This window comes from Urtica dioica, chromosome 12, assembly GCF_054948205.1.
Source record: "Urtica dioica subsp. dioica isolate 48M chromosome 12, U.dioica_male_clone48M_v1_H2, whole genome shotgun sequence".
NCBI lineage: Eukaryota > Viridiplantae > Streptophyta > Magnoliopsida > Rosales > Urticaceae > Urtica > Urtica dioica.
The window spans coordinates 14,673,503-14,693,269 of record NC_142767.1 but is presented as its reverse complement, the minus strand read 5'-3'; the positions used below and the strand labels follow the sequence as shown (position 1 = coordinate 14,693,269).

The 19,767-nt window shown below is 35.6% G+C and overlaps 2 protein-coding genes and 1 non-coding gene across 3 annotated transcripts; 1 reads left to right on the top strand and 2 right to left on the bottom strand.

Moving 5' to 3' along the window:
- Positions 1–784: 784 nt before the first annotated feature.
- LOC149379414 (uncharacterized) lies at positions 785–2,583 on the bottom strand. The gene is made up of 2 exons (XM_089604006.1): positions 2,570–2,583; positions 785–1,607 (listed from the first exon to the last, which is right to left on the bottom strand). Exons 1-2 carry the CDS (start codon positions 2,581–2,583, stop codon positions 785–787), a joined length of 837 nt encoding a protein of 278 aa, XP_089460132.1.
- Positions 2,584–4,279: 1,696 nt separating this feature from the next.
- On the top strand, positions 4,280–4,351 carry TRNAP-AGG (transfer RNA proline (anticodon AGG)). Its single transcript has one exon. It is a non-coding gene; the product is annotated as a tRNA-Pro (tRNA).
- A 176-nt stretch (positions 4,352–4,527) lies between these two features.
- Positions 4,528–7,867, bottom strand: LOC149379412 (rop guanine nucleotide exchange factor 7-like). The gene is made up of 6 exons (XM_089602855.1): positions 7,207–7,867; positions 6,906–7,022; positions 6,631–6,785; positions 6,465–6,539; positions 5,717–6,373; positions 4,528–5,018 (listed from the first exon to the last, which is right to left on the bottom strand). The coding sequence occupies exons 1-6, from the start codon at positions 7,499–7,501 to the stop codon at positions 4,587–4,589; spliced, it is 1,731 nt and encodes a 576-aa protein (XP_089458981.1). The 5' UTR covers positions 7,502–7,867; the 3' UTR covers positions 4,528–4,586.
- Between the last annotated feature and the right edge of the window lie 11,900 nt (positions 7,868–19,767).

Here is a 19,767-nt window from a genome sequence, read left to right as displayed (position 1 = left end):
AGAATGACTAGAAGAATTAAACAAAAGCTTCCCGTAGAGTTATTCGACCTCGACCTTGAGCGAAGGCTCGCGAACAAGAAAAAAAGACGGAGCTTTCGAGTTTTGCCGAACTTTCTGCAATCAGGGCTCCAAAGTTTTCGACGATTAAATGAACTTGACGAAAGAGACGGAGATAGTGGAGGTCGCCGACGTCCTCGAGAGATTCTGGCGAGTTTCGATATCGAGATTTTTGTCTGAGAATTTTGGATCGTGAGATTTTTAGATGAGAGAAGAGAAGAGTTTAGTTGAGAGAATGTGTGAAAATTAAAGGAAAAAAAAAACGAAAAAAAAACTCTAATAAAGGTTAGGGAAGAGATTTATCGGTTATAGATAAAAAAAAAAAAAAAGTAAAATATATTCTCTCTCACTCATTTACTAACAGATTTATCAATATTTTAGTTTTGGTTAAAAATTGGTAAAGGGTAATATTACTGTCAAATTCTCATAGAATAAACAGTAAACAATGAATATACTTTAGAAAAAGAAAATAAATTGCGTACTTATGGTATTGTAGAAACAAGGGGTCCCTAGAAACAAACTCCCTGTTTACTACTATTTATTGGGCTTCTTTGCTCAATGATGTAGTGATTTGGGCTTTATTAATCCATAAGGCCCATTATTAATATCGTCTTTTTGCTGCACCCAATCATTCTGATTCTGTTGTTGCTGATTTTTTTTTTTTTAATTACTGATTCTGTTGTTGCTGTTTTTTTTTTTTTTTTTTAATGAAAAGTTGGTCATTAGATTAAAATAAATGTGAATCTGCTAGAACAGCAGTTACAACAATAGGAGGAGCTGTAAAAGTCCAAGTAGCAGTAGAAATAAAATTTAGAGCATATTTAGCCAATAAATGTGCTGGATTGTTGTTTGCTCTAGGACAAAAGGAAAAGGAACAAGAGGAGAAGCAAGCAGCAAGGCTGCGAATGTTGTCAATGACGAGACCCAACTCTGTAGTTAGAGAGGTGGCGGAGGTGATGAGTTTTATCACAGTGAGGCAATCTGAAAACAAGGAAACGTGCTTGAGAGGTTTTTGATCTCTAGCTATCTTCATTCCCTGTTGAATTGCAGTGGCTTCGGCGATGTCGGGGCGAGAACTACGGATGTCTGGGCAATATGGGTAAGCGATAATTGCGCCTGTGTTATCACGGAGAAGAACACCAAATCCGCAGCGATTTCGGCGAGCGCATACATCAGCATCAACATTGATTTGAATTTTGTTGGCGTTGAGGGATGGAAACTTGTAGGGGATCGTTGCAGCAACAGGGGCTCGAGTCTGATCCAACGGACGTAGCTCTTCGAGAAGTTGAGAAGTCCACTCTATAAGGAAGCAAGGATCATGACGTGGCTGTCCGTTGAGGACCTTGTTGCGGTAGGTCCACCGAGACCAAGAGAGGGCTGCAAAGAGGCGGAAAGATTCCGTACTGAGGCGATCGGCAGCCGCAAGGATGAAGCCGATTATGTCTGAAGTGAGACGCGGATCGATGGCGTGGTCGATGTCGCAACTTTGCCAAAGTGCGAAAGCGTCGGGCCACGTCCAAATAGCATGGATAACTGTTTCGGAAGCGGATCTGCAAAAAGGACAAACACTGTCGACAATAACTTTTCTTTTGGAGAGGGTATCATTTGTGGGGAGAAATCCATGGTTTAGTTTCCAAAGGAAAATTTTAATTTTGGGAGTGAGATTGAGCCTCCTGTTGTTGTTGTTGTTATACGTTGGAAAATATCATTATAATCCGCCGTATTTTAACAAAATGCAGCCTATATACCTTATGTTTTTGGAAATGTCATATTTATACCTCCAGAGATTTGTGTTAGTGACATATTTATACTTTAAAAATCAAAAGCGTAACAAATTTCTCCTTTATTTTGACTTTTGGGTTAAATATTTTTTAAAATACGTATCTCGCCCTTACATTGTTCTGCATCTTTTATGACTAATTCAAAAAAAATATCACCATTGTCTTCATCCATCATCACTACTGGAAGACTGAGAAGATTCTGGAACTTATTATCCTTGGAGCGAAGTTGAGTTTCAGGGATTTAAAGTTAGGAATACGAAGAGGATAGGTGGTTTAGACCGGCGCCGAAGACGAAGATAAAACGCTGAGCTGGAGATCGGAATAGTGATGATGATGAAGACAGTCTTTAGTTCTTTCTTTTATTTTTATTTTAAATATTAGTCGTAAGAGATACATAACAATGTAAGGGCAAAATAGATATTTTATCAAAATAAATTACTCAAAAGTCAAAACAAGGGAGAAATTCGTTAGAGTTTTTATTTTTAGGGTATAAGTCACTGACACTAATATGTATAACATACAAAATATTCAGATACATTAAAGAGCAGTTAAAAATTAGTGATCTATAATATAATTGGGCAAGAAATAAAACAAAAATCTAAATCAACTCTTTAACTAGTATTTATAATGAATAAGAACATTTGCTAAAAGAGAGAATAATTGTACGGTTTGATAAATCGATCCTCGAAAAATAATATATAAAATGAAGATCTTTTTGTATTTGAACAAACCTAACCGTATACATTTTACATTTTTTTTTTTTCTGTATTTAGATTGTTTGGGTCTTTATTTTCTAAAACTTAAATTTCAAATATTGTTTTCATAATGAATTTAAATATAAAACATCTATCTTTTATATATTTATTGTACTAACACAAATAAAATCTAGTGCTGCTTATTTTGAATTAAACTATCATTTTACAAAAATATATGTTTATTTGTAATTGATTTATAATTGTTAATGCCAAAAACCAGATCAATACATTGAGTCGTAAGGAATTCAATTTAGAGCTGGAAACTATGATTGTGTGTGACCCAATCGGTCGCGAAATACTCTAACTTACATTTAGATCCTGTAAGTGTGTATCTTCGGTTACAAACTCCATTTGAGTGTAGAAAATGAAGTATAGGTAAAACTTATTCAGTCCCTCCCTGTAAGTAAGTCATATCAATTAAGGGATTTGTTTTTGTTTTGTTTTTCTTTCCAAACTTAATTTTTCAAAATACCTCACCTTTAATTTAGTCCATACATATTTTTCTTATATTATTTTCTTTGTTATTTCAAGTTTTAATTATTTTTGTTTATTATTATATACTGTTGGATTTATTTATTTATTATTAATGGTCGGCTTATTTAAATGTTTTTAGAACATCTCATTTCTCTTTTATATTCTATATTCTGAGAATACCTTGTTTTTTTTTTTTTTTAATAGAACATTTCATTTCTCTATTATTCCTAGAATACCTTGTTTTTATAAGTTTGTTTTCTTGCTTTAACTTCTACAGTATTGTTTCACTTTTAATTAGTTGTTAAAAGTTTCCTGAAACAGTTACAAAAAATCATTTAAAAATCAGAAAAGAGGCAATAATGAAATATTTCATTGAAAAATTTACTATTCCAATACGATAAGAGATTTGTAAGTAACTAGATCACTTTAAACATGTGATTTTGGATCTAGCCTATGTTTGACAATTTTTAGGGATATAGCCAAATGGCTTATGTGGCAATAATTAAGGTCTTATTTGCCCTTATTTATTAAATTCGTCACTTTCTCTCTCCTATTTTTTTGCATCAAAACTTCAAAAATTTGTATCTTTCTCATACGAACTCGAAATTGAGTGATTTCAAATCCTACAAATTCGTGACGTCGAGATCTTCAAAAATAGACCCATTGTGTTTGATGAATTTTTTTTAATGCATCATATTTATATTTCCATTTTTTTTTATAATTTCAAAAAATTTCAGTTATTTTCATATTTAAGGTAGATTTTTCTACATCTATAGTATTAAACATTATTTTTCATCAAACACAATGGATCTATTTTTGAAGATCTCGGCGTCACGAATCTGTAGGATTTGGAATCACTCAATTTCGAGTTCATATGAGATAGATATGGTTTTTTGAAGTTTTTATGTAAAAAAAAAAGGGTATGAAAAAAATATGAGTGAGAAAATGACGAATTTATTAATAAATAAGGGTAAATAAGACCTTAATTATTGCCACATAATCATGTTGGCTATTTCCCCAAAAGTTATGAAACATAAGCTAAAAACAAATTTTATAGTTTCATTTTGACTATTTCGCTACAATACCCATGACATAAGATAATCTATCCGTGGGGAAAAGCTGAATTTGACGCAACGCTTTTGAACTTAACCACAGAATAAACATATCAATTTTTTTATAATTCTTAAATGAGATGAACTTTCCCACCGAAATGGGCATTTGGTCTAGTGGTATGATTCTCGCTTAGGGTGCGAGAGGTCCCGAGTTCAATTCTCGGAATGCCCCTTTTTTTATTTATCAACTCAGCATCAAATAAAAAAGTCAAAACACAACGGTAGTATCTGAATTCTGAACAGAATTTCATTTCAAAATGTCAATCTCATCTCCACGACCACCACCACAATATAATAATATCATCCCCTTGTAATAACTACAATCACACACACACAGTACACAAAGAGTTCACCGAAGAACGTAAAACAAATAGGCATTTGGTAAAAAAAAAAATTCATATGACTGTTCAAGACTTGTTTTTATTCAAATTAGTAACGACGATTGGGTCGCCGCCGCGGTTCTCTTTCCCGCATTTGGTCGAAGGAGCCGGTTTGTTTTCGACGCCGCCGAGGTAGTTTGTCAACACTCTTCTCACTCCGAGCCCAACGCGACGATGATTCGTCTTGGCATTGTTTCCATTTCCGTGTAGGAACGGAGTTCTATCTCCTCCTCCTCCTCCTCCTCTGGCCGGGCTAGGCGAGTATGTCGGCCTTGAAACGGAAGAAGCCTTCTTCTTCAGGTGGGTCATCATCGGGCTCGCTTTCGGAGCCGGCGACATTTTCTCCGAATTCTTTGTCAAGTCGTCAACGTACAGAAGATCGTCTATCCGCGCCACCACGTTGAACGCCAAGCTCTCCAACACCCTCGAGTAGCTCTCCAAAATCGACTTCCCTACGTCCTGAGATATTCAAATATTTGCTTGTGATAATTTGCAAGGAAAATATCATGGATGGCACTACTTGTTTTTTCTTCTTCTTCAAGTTCAAGGGCTTGGGGTAAAAGTCTTTCAGTATCGAAGTTTAGAGGTTAATCGTTGAAATTTGCGGTTAATCGCCTAATATTATGAAACAGTTTCTGCATTTTACCCCCAAGAGCCTACTCTGGAATGGGTTCAATCCCAACAAATGTAGAAAAAAGTCTTCAGTATCATAGTTTTTTTTTGTTAATGGTTGTAATTTGTGCTTAATTGTCTAATGCAGTCATATAGTTTATGCATTTTACCCCAGCTAGTCTGGGTGGGTGGTATGAGTTCAATCAGTATGTAGAATAAAAGTCTTCAATATCGAAGTTTTGAGGTTAACCGTTGTAATTTGCGCTTGAATGTCTAATGCAATAAAATAATTTATGCATTTTACCCCCAAGAGCCTCGTCGAAAATCCCCACGAATGTAGTAAAAAAATATTTCAGTCTCGAATTTTAATCGTTGTAATTTGTGCTTAAAACATCTAATGCAATAAAAAAAAGTTTATGCATTTGGTATCCCACGAATGTATTAAAAATTCTTTCAGTCTCGAAGTTTAATCGTTGTAATTTGTGCTTAAAACATCTAATGCAATCGAAAAGTTTTATGCATTTGGTATATTGGTTATACTATACCTTGTTGTGTTGTATCTTGGTTGTGTCTAAGGTGGTTTGAGTGAGGCAAGGGAATCGGTGCTTGAGGGAGACCAAGAGAGACTCGGCTCTCTCGGCCAGCATTTCCCTCTTGTCCCCGTCGGTCACGAGCTCTTTAACCATGTCCCACGACGACTTGGTGGTCGACCGGCTCGAGTGAACCGGCGGTTTCGACGAGTGGTGCGATCTTCTGCGCCACACGTACACCGCGGCCTCGACGCGGTTGGCCACCTCGAGGGCCACGTGCTCCGACGAGATGTCGAGGCAGTCCAGGAGACACTCCGACGAGAACTGGTCCGAGGTTATGTAGCGGTACATCACGTCCCCGAGGCACGCCCGGCCGTTCCTCGGCAGGGCTTCGAGGTAGGGCTCGGGGACTTCCATGTCGGAGAGAGCGATCGCGTTGATTGACATGGCCGCTTTCAGGATCTGGTTCGTCGACTCGCGGGTCTGGCTCAGCTGTTTTCTCGAGCCCTCGCCAAGCCCTCCCGCGGGGACTCGGGGCACGGGAAGCCACCACTTGTCCTCTTGACGCTGCAGGGATTTCCGGAACGAGGCCGACCCTTCCGAGTCCTGACTCGCCACCACGCCTTGGTCCACGTACCAGAACTCGGTCCCCACGAATCCTTCTAGAATTTCCTGCACCGGAAAAAAACAAATAAGACTTCAATCTTTGCTTTTTCCTAGGATTTTTTAGCCCTCGAATTCGAGAAGACTCGGGTGGGCTTACGAGCAGCATGTTATCGAGCTTGCGTAGAGCGGGCAGGTTGATGAACATGTCTGATCTTGGCCTGCAAGTCATAACCTGAAAGGGAAAGGCAAATCAATCAAGACCAATTAAGGAAAACGGACAAAGTGCTCGAATTTAATACGACCGAAACCAAACTTAATCGGACCTCGAGTTTGGTTCCGTCGGGGAAGGTTTGCCAAGAGGGAATCAATTCGACGATTTGGTCGCTGACGCAGAGAAGCCATTCCATCTCTCTTTGCCACATTGCTTTCTTCTCGCGGCTCAGCGGCTCCAATCTCCACAGTTGCCCGAACACTGTGGCTGTTGATTTCAAATTTCGAATTTCAATTCACACACAAGTTTGAATTAGGGACTCTTTTTTTTTTTTTTTTTTTTTTTCTTCTTCTTCTTTAATTATTCATTTAGTTTTTAACTTATTACCGCAGAGATTAGTAATGGCGTTTGAAATTGACATGGCTGGACAAACCCCTTTTCCAGACCCAGACATGTCCTCTCCGAGTAACAGCTTCGAAAACCTCTCTTTCATCATCTCAACCTCTACAACAACAGTTACAGAGACAGAGAGAGACTAAGTTTCAATTTGTTCAAAATAATTTGAAAATGTTAGTACTAGAAGAAGTAGTAGTAGTAGTAGTAAGTAACATATCGCTTTATTTTAAAGAGACCAACTTTTACTTTTCTGTTCTCTTTTTTTCTAAACAAATTCAAAAAGGAATCAGACCTGAAATCTTCGGACCCACGTCGCGGACACGTGTCAGCTTCCCATCCTGAGTCTCCTCGCCGACGGCGCAAACGGAAACAGAGCTCTTCCGGACATCGGCTCTGCGGATAGGCCAACCCAGCCGAGGCGGCGGCGACGGCGACGAAGACCCGTCCTTGGGCTTCGCTTCCTCGACGGAACTCGGTCTGCTCGACTCAGCTCCGGACTCGGAGATCGACTCGGTCTCCTTGGACAGTGGAACGAGAGCTTCCTTTTCCATTTCGACTTTCAAAAAGGTCTGGAATTGGGAGCCCATGGACCAGCAGAACGAGAAATGAGCCAGTGTTGGTTCTGCTACAGCGCATATATATATAAATATATATCTATAGCTAGTAGGAGTGTTTGAACTGAAGAAGCATGGCAAAAGGAAAAAACAAAACGGAGGGAATATGTATCGGAATCGAAAAACAAAAGGAATGTGTGGAAGAAACGGAGGAGAGATAGAGAGTGTGTCTCTCCGAAATTTTGGCTCTTCTCTCTCTGTTTATGGTTTTTAAGAATGGAAAGTTTTATTATGATATGTTTGTTTGGGTAGATTTTGATTTGATTTGATTTGATTTTCAAAGACGCGAAGAGGGTAATAACTGCCAATCGGCCATATCTGCTTAACGTCTCTCTCTCTCTCTCACGTTGTTTTGTACTGTATTCGTATACGTTCAAAAAAAATTATTAAATATAGGAAGTTACTGTTGCGCTACGCAAGCGTCGCAGAAAAAGTTTCAAGCAAAACAAGAGTTGATTGTAGCTGCAAAAAGTTCTGTAAAATATTTTGAATTTTATTTGTTCCCTTTTTTCCAAGGAGAACTTTTGTTTATTAAATCGCTTCCTCACTAATATAACAGAGTTCCATAATAATGTTTATTACTTTCAAAGTTATACAAATAGCTTGGCTTAAATTGCAAGACCTTTTATTACCGAGGGATCTTATTTGAGAGAGCAAGAATTCAATTCATATGGAAAGAAAATAATATTCTATCCTAGACTTGAAAAGTTATTCATTATAATTTGTAATTCAATATTATTTTTTGACAGTACATGTTTGTAAAAGGATGTATTTAAAAATAAAAATAAAAAGGTTTTACAAATAAATTTTGACTCAATTTTAAACTAAAATACCTTTAGCATCAATCAAGCACTTCATTTTTAAATTTCTTTTTTCTCTAACTCTCTTTAGTCTCTTTAATCACATTTACTATTCATACTTAAAAAATGATTATGTGTGTGTTTTCTGGATTTTTTTTTTTTGCTGGTATCGACAAATTATTTTATATTCTTATATTGATGGATTCCAATGTAATTAAATATGCTTTTCATTAATATTCAACACATGTGAAAAATTTTAAAAAATATATGCTAAAAAACAAATATAATCAATTTATAAGGCGAACAAGATTTTGAATGAGATTATAAGAGTTTTAAAATTGAATATAGAGATAGTAAGAGACAAAATGAGATGACAAAATAAATTGAGTGTAAAAATAGAGTTGAGAATAAAAAGATGAAATATTATAAGCTAAATGGAGAGAAATGTTTTGTGAGGCTTGAATGCCTATATATAGAATTATGTGATGGTGTTTTAGTCCAAAATCAAAAGAAAAGTCTAGTTCTGAAAGTAATAGGTCATTTCTATATGACAATTTATATTAGTGAGGCAATGAAATTTCTCTCCATAAGTGTAGGTGTAGCCGCAAAAAAACAAAGTTACATTTGAATTACAAATAAGAATTTTTAGAAACTATGTGCAATGGGTTACTTTTCCTATTCAAATTTAGGAAAGAGAAGAAAATGGTGAAACTGAAACAAATGGTTCTCAGTACATTGACTCTCATTTTCTTATTATCTATTCAAATTTGGGAAGATAAATTGTTGGAGCATCATTTTTCCCTTAGATGAAAAATGACACTCCAAACCCGAGAATTGGAACCCGGAAATGGTTTTTTGCCTGCTAACTTAATAAATAAAAAATCACAAAGAAGAAGATTAGATCGTCATGAATGAGGCGCTCGCCTCAAGACCAATCTCCTCCGGCCAACCATGCCAGTGCAAGGATAACAGTTAACTAAGTTGTCATCAACCATTTCTCTGTCAAACAAGAACCATCAGAGCACGCTCGATCAGAACACAACGAGCAAGTCTATGATGAAATCATGAGGAATAAGAGCGTGAAGATCCCCTCGGAGACGATAATGATGCCCTTAATCTGAGCCTTCAAACCATCGATAAAAATCGGGAAGGAGAATTGTTGCGATATTTTCGTACACAAGTGCACATAGTCGCTCAAATAGTATAATCGTAAGAACGAGTCATCCCACGAGGACTATGCTTGACCGAATCTCAACTAATTAGTAACAAATCGAACTCAAGTAATTAAACGATGATGATTATTAACTAATTTTGCAGAGAAGAAATAAAAGCGAATGAAAGGATATGAATAAGGTAAGGGGAACTTCATCGCTTGTGTCTCCTATGGTCGGGATTCCTAAAATTATGCACGATGTTTCAGTTCTCTCTCTTCACTAATCACACTCACGTAATTTAATCGCTAAATATCTCTCGACATCTAGCAACCTATGTAAATATCGGATTTTTATCTCTCGATCTCAAACCCTAAAAAAATATGACAATCACTAACTATCTATAGCTTAAGAATGTACTACGGTGAATTAATTCTTATGCACTATCTATAGCTTATGAACCTCAAACAAGCAATAAGCACGAAATTAATTCAAGCGATGGAGAAGATGAACAGAAAAATACTGTAATCAATAAATAACGAATCCACAACCATATTTGAGAAAAGCTAAGCCATCATAGTTAAGCAGCTCAGCTCATGATGTCAAGAGTAATAGAAACACAAAATAAATAAAACAATCCTCAAAAACCATAACAAAATAAATATATATCAACTAGAGTTCCAAGGAATAGAGATAGAAGGAAAAACGTTGAATTCGTGGTTGTCAATCGCGACGAATGGTGGTCTTCATCTTCGGTTGCCTCTTCTCTCCCAACTAGCTAAACACTTTAAGAAAAACTAAAATCTAACTTATGAATTCTGAAAGCCTATATATAGGGTGTTTTTATGTATTTTCAGAGCCTTAGAAGCCATTAGATCAGATTATGTGGCTGAAAACGGAGTAAGGACATGGTGCGGCACGCCGTCTGGAATTTTTTCTCTTCGCGGAATGCGCCTGTTGCTCGGATGTTTGCTTCTTCGATCTGCTCGTCGCCGTGGCGTACCTTTTTTTTTTCAGTGCGCATTATTTTTGAAATGGCCATAACTCCTAGCTCCGATTTCCGATTCTTGCAAATAAATATGCATTGGAAGGCTAAGAGAAAGCTCTATCCAATGGTGAAAATAAATATTCCAGAATATTTATAGAGATTCTCAAAATCATGCAGAAGAAGACGTCATGTTTCTTGTTTCGCTCTAACTTGATCGAAACGTCACGTGATGCTCTACTAACCTCCTTAACACCCAATTAACCTATCAAACAAGTAAATCACTAAAAAATGCATCAAACACACCAAAGTCACTCAAAAGCGCGTGAAATTCAAGCCGAAAAATAGGAGTTTAACGTGTATGATACGCACCTATCAAGAATCACATATCAAACCAATGTGCATGCGACATCATGTGGAAGTACGCCCAAGTAGACTTCCTAAACCACAACATCTTCATGTTTCCTCGCGCTCATTTTTCAAAACAAGAACCTAGCAAAATCGTACATCTATCTTTGTCTTCCTTTGTCAAGGTATGCTAAAGACACAATAGACATCAATAATACACGAAGGATCGAAGAGCCAAGGCAAGCCGAGGCATATCAATGCCTCTAATCCTTCGTCACGACACGAGTTTTCTCATGACAATAAGGCGGAAGATGTGATTTCAACCTTCATCACAAGCATATCGTTGAGGATTTTTCTTTCGACTTCCACTGTCGATCACTGTGCAAAGAACCACAGTTCCTTTTCTAGAATATTATCACACAAATATTTGTTTCTTCTTCTACATGATTTTTTTTTCATGGAAATAACTCTTCCCCACCAAAATAGTATATCTTGAGTTTGTCACCATATGTTCATTTACCTTCAAGTCGTTTTCTTCGTCTTGAAAGCTCATAATTATGTTTCATCGCTTGTGTCTGCTATAGTAAATTCATGTCCCGAAGAAGTATCACTCTAAATCTTCAGAGATATTCTAATAATATTAACACACATATAGTAGAAGCCATCATTTAATTTTATTTTTTGTTGAAAGGGTCATTTATTTTAATTAAAATACCAATAAGAAATTCCTTATCCAACTCTATTTATTCATTTTTTGGGGGAATTAAAACTTAATTTTGCCTTAGGAAAGTTTAATTATTCATTGCAAAATTTTATGTTAAGCAAAGTAGGTCACCAATTCCCAAAGTGGGATCCGAATCTAGGTGTATAAAACTCTGTTCCAAATGTCAACATTCTAACGGTATTTTATGTTGATTTTTTTTTCCTTTTGCTAGAAAAAAGTATTTTATGTTGAATTTATGTAACCTAACAAGTCGGAAGTCGAAACATTGGAGGAGGGAATATAAGTTAGTAATTTTTTTCCTTCTCTTTTTAATATTATTTTTTTATTTTTACGTACACACATTATGAATACATGCAAAAACAAATCACTACATCTTTTTTGTTGTCGATAGAAAAAAGATCACGACTTTATATTGAACCTGAGATAGGAGCGTTTGCGTGGAGATGGCCGTATATGGAGAGACAGAACACCTCGAGACAACATGTAAGTCAAAATTCAAACAAAACTTGGCTAGGCTATGTGCCCACATTGTTGCAATTTCTGAGAATAAATCATTAAATATTTTTCAATTACATGAAATTCAAGCAATGTTTCTTTCGCCGTTTTGTAACGGCTATATATTAAAAAAAAATATATGCTTTTTGTCTTTATCATGCTTGTCAATGGCAGTGGATTTTTAATTAGTGAGCACATTTCCATATACTTCTTTTTCAGGCCTTTTCATTTTATCTTCTTAACTTGAGGTTCGGAGTGTAATTTAACTTAAAGTGAAAACACTCTCTTATAAAGATATAATGCATAAAACAGATTATATGATAAATTAATAGTAAAAATCTACGCTTTGAAATTATATTGATGTAGCTCTGCTTATAATTTAAATTTTGTTTTGGGAGAAAAATGATTCCTATTTCATGCATGCATAAAGGCAAAATAACCCAATGGACAAAATATAAAAGAATGTCCCAACAGCATGAGCTGCATGAATATTTGAGAAAAAGTCACGACTGCTTTTGATATGATGATTCGTCTGTTGTCAAGTATTACTTTTCATTGTTTTCAATTCATTTGAAAGAATATACAATATTTTTTTTAATAGAAGCTGGTATTTTATAAGCTACTCAAAGGAAAACTAGCGAAAAGAAAAGTTTAATGTTACTCATATTTGAAAATCAAGCTCTATATTGAACACTAGGAAAATCAAATTTTTTGGTAGGTGAAACATCAAAATACCCCCGTTAAAAAGGTTTCGAAACGATTACAAAAATGAAGGCAAAATTTTTGAAATCACTAGGAAAATAAAAGCAAAACCTTCGAATATATAAAAATGAAAGCAAAAATTTTGAAAATAGATTATTACTGACATTAGTGATTTTGAAATTTTTACCTTGATTTTTCTAATTGTTTCGAAAGTTTTGTCTTCATTTTTCTAGTGATTAAAAAAAATTTAAAAAAGTATTTTGAACGCTTTACGTACTTAAAAGTTTGATTTTCCTAAGAAGTTCAACATGGAGTTTGATTTTCAAATGTGAGGTATCATTGAGCTTGGTTTCTCAAGTTTCCCTACTTAAACCAACTGCGGTGGAATCTCTAACAATCTCAGGTGCAAAATCTTGTAGTGGCGGATGGAATATAGAATTTTTAAAAGATTAAGGGACATGTGAGAATTTTTCAGAGGACAAATGTAAAAAAATAAGAAAATATTAGGCAAAAATTCAAGCCCAATTCTAATATTCTTGGACGTTCATCCCTAGGCCCATTGGGCTTGGTGGAAAAAATTTAAGTGCTCTCAAACTCACTTATATTTAAGAGATTTATTTCTTATTGAACAATTAATAATTTTTTTTTTGTCAAAACTCATTCTACGAATTTATTTGAAACGTGTTGTGATCTTGTTACGAAAACGCTATCCTAACTAATCTCATATTATTACATAGTATCCTAATTAATTTTATCATAGCTGACTCGGGAACTGTGGACCTAATAACTCAAGCTAAAATAAACACAAATAAAAGACGGATAATCAATTTCTAATTTTCTTTCATTTTATTAAGTTCTTTGAATATTCCACTAAAATTCCAGAACTACACTCTCTGTGTTATTTAAATTATATATACTCGATATATATTTATGGAGTATCTACTGATGTACCCAGTACACGAATATCGATCCTCCAGGTTCCTCTCGTAACAAGAAGGGTGTATATTAACGATATACCTTTTGAGCTGTATCATCCCTCGTACCATTGAATCCCTAGTGAAATATTATGTTGTTAATCTTATTACGCATATGTGCATAATCAATCGTTAATGGATTCGCATATTAGGTGACCGAACATTTACTCTCTTTTAGGGAGATGTATTTTGTATCTGTAAATCTATTTCCTTATCGATCATATTCTAGACTCAAAACATAAATATTTAACCATCTATGTAGGCATGGACAAATGAATCAGGGAGCCTGGAGATATGACCTCTACGTATAGAATCACATCAGTATTTAAATCAATCCCCGCTACGGCCATAATTTATGACCCTCACACATGTTTCGTAACATGGTTACTTAAACGACGTATCTATTAAAAGTTTATCCAGGTCGTGTGCACGCAACATGCACATAATGCTCCCACTATGTTAACCTACACTCGCGGATCACATATATGATTTTTGATCTATCAATCCAAGTATAGATTAATCACCGACCAATTTAAGCGTTACCTCTAGACTAAGTTGTTGCATATCAAGTATATGGACATCTAGTTACTGAAAAAGGCTAATAGTTTTGATAAATATTATGTTACTTCAATTTTTGAAATCAACTATCTCGATTCATATAATAAAAAGAGTTAATACATAAAGTTTATCTCTGGATACACTTAGCTACTCAATATTTTTTTTCGGTGGGCAAAATACCTAATGTTAAAGTTTTGATATCACCGTTACTACTTTGGCTGTTATATTTAACAGAAGTCCACGTGTCACTATCTTATACTTACGTAATTTTAAAATAATTTTTTTTATTAAATTAAACAATTAAAAAAATAAGAAAAAATATACACACATCCACAGAGAATACTTTATTAAAGAAGTAGAAATGCTTTCGTGTATCATCGAGTCCGGCTCCAAGGTAAAGTTGTGAATGAAGACGGCTTCTCATCGATGAAATCGTTGCGGCGACCACGTCCTCTGAGTGCAAGCTTTGTCAAACGCGATGTCATGGCACAGTAGCTAATTCTCTTGCTCAAAAAAGTGTAATTCCTTTTATCCTCTTACTTGGTTCCTGTTGGGAATATTGCCCACTTGAAGATAATGAATAAATGATTACTAAATTCGATAATAAGATTACTCTATTAGCATTATATGATTAGTGGGTTGAGTTCTAAACAATTAGAATCAATAACAACTATCTTCCATAGCATCCGTATTAAACTGAGTCACGTGCTGGGCACCTGAGTTCGGGCGGTGAGCTAAAACGAGGTTGATGACTGATATACGCCTGGAAAGCTATATCTAAAGTCATATATGCGGAACACATAGGTGAAGGCTGATCACTATGTGGGAGCACTCTACACTTGTGGTAAGTGTACGACTTGGACAGGTCTTGGTTGTAGATGTGTCGTTTAAGGACCGTTACGACACACTAACCGAGACCGCTATGATGCTCACAGTGAGACTTGATCTGAATCCTGAAGTGATCATGGACACTGGGTCATGTTACTGAGCTCTTTGACTCATTCGCTAAAAGGCTATCCATGCTAATCACAGCTTATGTCTTGGGAGTCTCTCAGAGCATGATTCGAGTGGCAAGTGATTTACAGATACAGAATCCAACATTCCTGAAAGAAGGTTAATGTTCACTCACCTAAGGGTTGATTCCAGAACCGATAGATTGCTAGCACTTTCGAAGTAAGTAACGTTCGAAAGAATCTTTCGCTGGGGAAGCAACAATGCTTATGGCTGATATGTATCAAGAGAAGTATAACGGAAAAATTGACTTCTCTTGACACGGGTTGAACCTGGAGGATCTTGATCACGAACTGACTATATCAGTGGACACTCGTCACGATGAGTAAATATAATTCTAGTATAAAGGAGAGTTCAGTCTTGGCTTACAAAGTGGAGTATTTGACCAAGATTAAACGAATCGATGGAAAAAGAGAAAGGACTATTTCGTCTTTTTTATCGGATTTGTTAAGCTTCTATTACTAGGTTCATAGTCCCCGATTCGGCTCTGATAAAGGCGGATAAGAACTTTCGTATAATAATGTTTATCATTATTAATCTCACTTGCTGTAATTGTGATTGACAGCAATAATTCTGGAAAACGGGTATTCGCAGAATTAAATAAATATTTATGGTAGAATAGTTTATTTATTGTTTGATCAAGTAAATAAACAATTATTAATTATTTTTTTATTGTTGGACCAAGTAAATAAATGATTAATTGGGTTTTTTAGCAATTGGGCCTTGCACACATGGAAAAGTCGAATTAGGTTTTTTGGCACTATGAATTGCGCAAATCACCTTGGCCGTGTGCCTAAAAAACCGATTTTTATAATATTGGTATTTACCAATATTTTCTCTTTAGTTGTTTAAATAAAGGAGAGAGAATAATATAAGATATTGTCTTTTATTTTCTCCTTATTTAAAGGAAAGTATTTAGGAGAGTATATGAGAATATATTTAAAGGGAAATAATATATTCTCTTTTATTCTCTCACTAAATAAAATATTCTCTATTTAAATAGAGAATAATATCCCATAGATATTGATCTGATGGATGAGAGAAAAAGTAGGATTCACGTGTTGAGATCCAAGGGCCTAGATTTAATCCACCAGTGTGAACACAATAAAAGGAAATAAAATATTCTGGAAGATTCCATGAATATCTCCTTTTACTACTATAAATAGGGGTTCATGAGAAGGAAAAAATAAGTAATTTTTTAGAAAAATTTCGTGCACCCTAGCCTACCTTGGCCGTGCACTTCTGCCTCTCCTTCCCCTCGGAAATTCGTTTCCATTCTTAGTAAAATAAGAGCGAGATCTCGAAACACCTAGTTTCGTGATCTAGTGAGATAAAGACTGTGCCCACTCATCTTTCTTATTCGTCTCGGAGATTACGTTTCGGAAGACTAAGGTGTCATCCTTGAGTCCTTCATCAAGACGACGCAAGGAGTACGCGATTGGTTTGTGAGCGTTTTGTAGCTGAACCGAAAATCAATGTAAGTACTCGTTTTGTTTTGCTCAAATCGGTTGCTTGATAAATATGCTCTCGTGAATTAAATTAATTAAACATAACTAGATCTTGTTAATTATAACCATAATTTAATTAGCTTATGATCAGCGTAATTAATTATCTTTTCCGCATTAATATGGTTATATGGTGGAATCATCTCAAACGAGTCGCATCAGAGCGATTGTTCGTGTCTGATGTGCGCTCGATTCCCGAACAGTTCCAAGAGCCACTCCAATGTATTAGTCAACTCTTGTTGGGCTCTAATGAAACCATAAGATTTCTCAACCAAAAAAAAAAAAAAATCCTCATCGGCGCAAGAGCATAGTAGAAATCCTCCCATCCGCTGATACTCTCCAACTCCGTCGCCGCCGAGCCATAGAAATCCCTTCCTCCCCCGCCGTCGCTGAACCTCTTCTCGACCTCCAGAAACACAAGCAACCACGGCCTCACGCCTCTGCCAAAGTCCTCTGCGCCGACGTCGTCGTCATCGATTTGCTTCCTCTTCGATCTAAGGCGGGGCTGCCATTTTAGGTCGCCGCGAGGATGAGAAGTGCAGCGAAAAGACGATCTCAATTTCTCCGACGATCTCGAAGACGACGACGAAGAAGACGTCTTGGTTCGCAAACGATCCCTAATACTTCTGCTTAATCTATTTCTTCGCCTCTGTTTATTTTTTGAAAAAAAAACAGAGAGATAAATTTTAGGGATTCTTTCCGGAGTAGATTTATTATTATTATTATTATTAAAATTATTTTTTTAACTTTAGCTTTTTATTAGCAGTCAATTAAAAAAAAATAATAATTAACGTTAAATCTGGAGCGTTCATTCCAAACAGGTAGTAACGGTGATATCAAAACTTAACATTAGGTATTTTGCCCGCCGAAAAAAAAAGATTGAGTAGTTAAGTATATCTAGAGATAAACTTTAGGTATTTTTGCCGTCGTTAACTCTAATAAAAATGTCTACTTCTTTTTATTCATTTTAGAAAAAGCAAATCATTGTAATATCTTATCATAGGCAATAAATCATAACAAATTGTTAGAGTAGGACTTTGTCATTTTCTTAAACGAGAAATGTTGGGCCTTAATTCAGTATTCTAAGTCTAACCCTAAATTTTTATCCTTGTGCTTAAGTAAGGCTTATTGATATGATTCAAGTTGTGAAGTAACTAAGACATCTCGAGGAGCCAAGTGTATATAAAGAGGAAGAAATTATGCACATTAAGGTGGAGCTGAAATGGATGCACATGCCACAATGGTGCAAGTAGGCTTGTGAATACTCAATGACAACTTTCGAATGATCTACCAAGTGAGTCACTCACAAGGTTTAAGACCAACAATTTTAGTAAGTCTCTATATGTGATGAGTTAGCAAGTTTACACATTGGGGCTCAAAATTAGTACTAATCAACTTTAGGAGAGCCTAATCACAATATAAGGTTTTGTGAGCACATAAAAAATCACAATATAAGGTTCTAGAGGACACAAAAAAGAAGCATGAACATTCATTAAGGATACAAATGGTCAATTAACGTGGTTGTTTACTTGCTTTGGAGTAGTCCTAATCCTCACTCAGAAATAGATGGACTATTTTGGGTGCTTACACTTGTTTATTGTATTATTTTGTGTGTTTTAATTCTAAAACTTTCAGTTTATACGTTATAAAGGCAGAGTTATGTGTGAATAATTTCATCCTTAAATAATAGAGTATTTGGTAATTGTAAAGCATCTCCAAGGCTCGATTTTGATGAATGCAAAATACAATATAATGATGGATTAAGAATATAAGAGTGTGTCTCTTCAAAAATCATTTCGAACTTATCATAATGTTTCCGTGGTGTTTAACAACTTAACTAATCATCCTGATTATTGAGCATTGTTCTTGAGTATCTTGGTGTGGTGTCTTATATCATGTAGTCTTAGTTCTTATCTCTTTAGATATTGGGTCAAGTCTTAACATTCTTGTATTTTACAGATCTTTAGATCTTTTCAAATCATTGTTATTGAGTCTTATCACATTTTGTTGGTAAGGATCATATCACTCATCAGGCTCGATCCAATGCAAGCTTTGAGCTTGATCCTAGAGAACCAAGCTTAAATTCATAAGCATCTCACTAGAGCAGCAGGTTGGAGATGGCGATCATAATGCGAGTAAGGCTCGCGAGAGAACTATACAAATTTATGACTGTTATGAAGCATCTAGCGCATTCTTGATCAAAGGAGATGTGTCCCGAGTTGATTAAATATCACGATGAATCTATCTTAACTTCTTATTTGACATGATCCGTGTCTTTATCTATAATGTGATAGGTCATAATCTAGTGAGTCGAGATGACCCAGTCTATCTAGTTATAGCTAGTAACATGTGATGTGCATGCAATATATATGGAAAACACGGATGGACATTTGAATGCATAATAAAATAAACTTAAGAGTATTGAATGAATAATTCATATAACTATATACATGTGTTAAGATGAACGACATGTCACTTCCATGACATTTGTTATGCTGTCGTTGTTCTACTTCCCCTCTACTATGTCTCAGCAACTTCTAGAACAGTCTGTGGATATAAGCTTGACGTGTCTGTGCTTATCATCAATTCCTTCATCGTACAGCCCTGGCATCAGCCTATTGGCTAATATATTATTCGTACAATTCACAACTGTATTGAGCGATATAGAGCTGAGGAATATCCTCTGAATTTTAGGGTTAACCTACCTTGTATAAATTCAACAATAATCAATGAGAAATATCATGGCTGATTTTATTCTTCTTTTTGTGAATAGCTTTTATTACTTTCCTTTCAACATGAATATTCATAGTCTTTTTGTTACAACTTTTGATATGATGAGAATTTGTCTCAAATAGCCGTCCAAATTTTGTGTCAAAGAAGCAACTTATATATACACATCGCTCGACCTTTGTGACAACAATAAACCTACACTTATTGCTTGACCTTGTGGTGACAAGAAGATACCTCATATCTAAGCTACAAGTCC

What these genes read in the sequence shown, in the direction of transcription:
- LOC149379412 (XM_089602855.1), bottom strand. Translation starts at nt 7,501, where the DNA reads ATGGGCTCCCAATTCCAGACCTTTTTGAAAGTCGAAATGGAAAAGGAA. An exon ending in CCGACGGAACCAAACTCGAG is followed by an intron (nt 6,540 to 6,630) that starts GTCCGATTAAGT and finishes TTTCCCTTTCAG; the next exon opens with GTTATGACTTGCAGGCCAAG. An exon ending in CCAAGATACAACACAACAAG is followed by an intron (nt 5,019 to 5,716) that starts GTATAGTATAAC and finishes TGAATATCTCAG; the next exon opens with GACGTAGGGAAGTCGATTTT.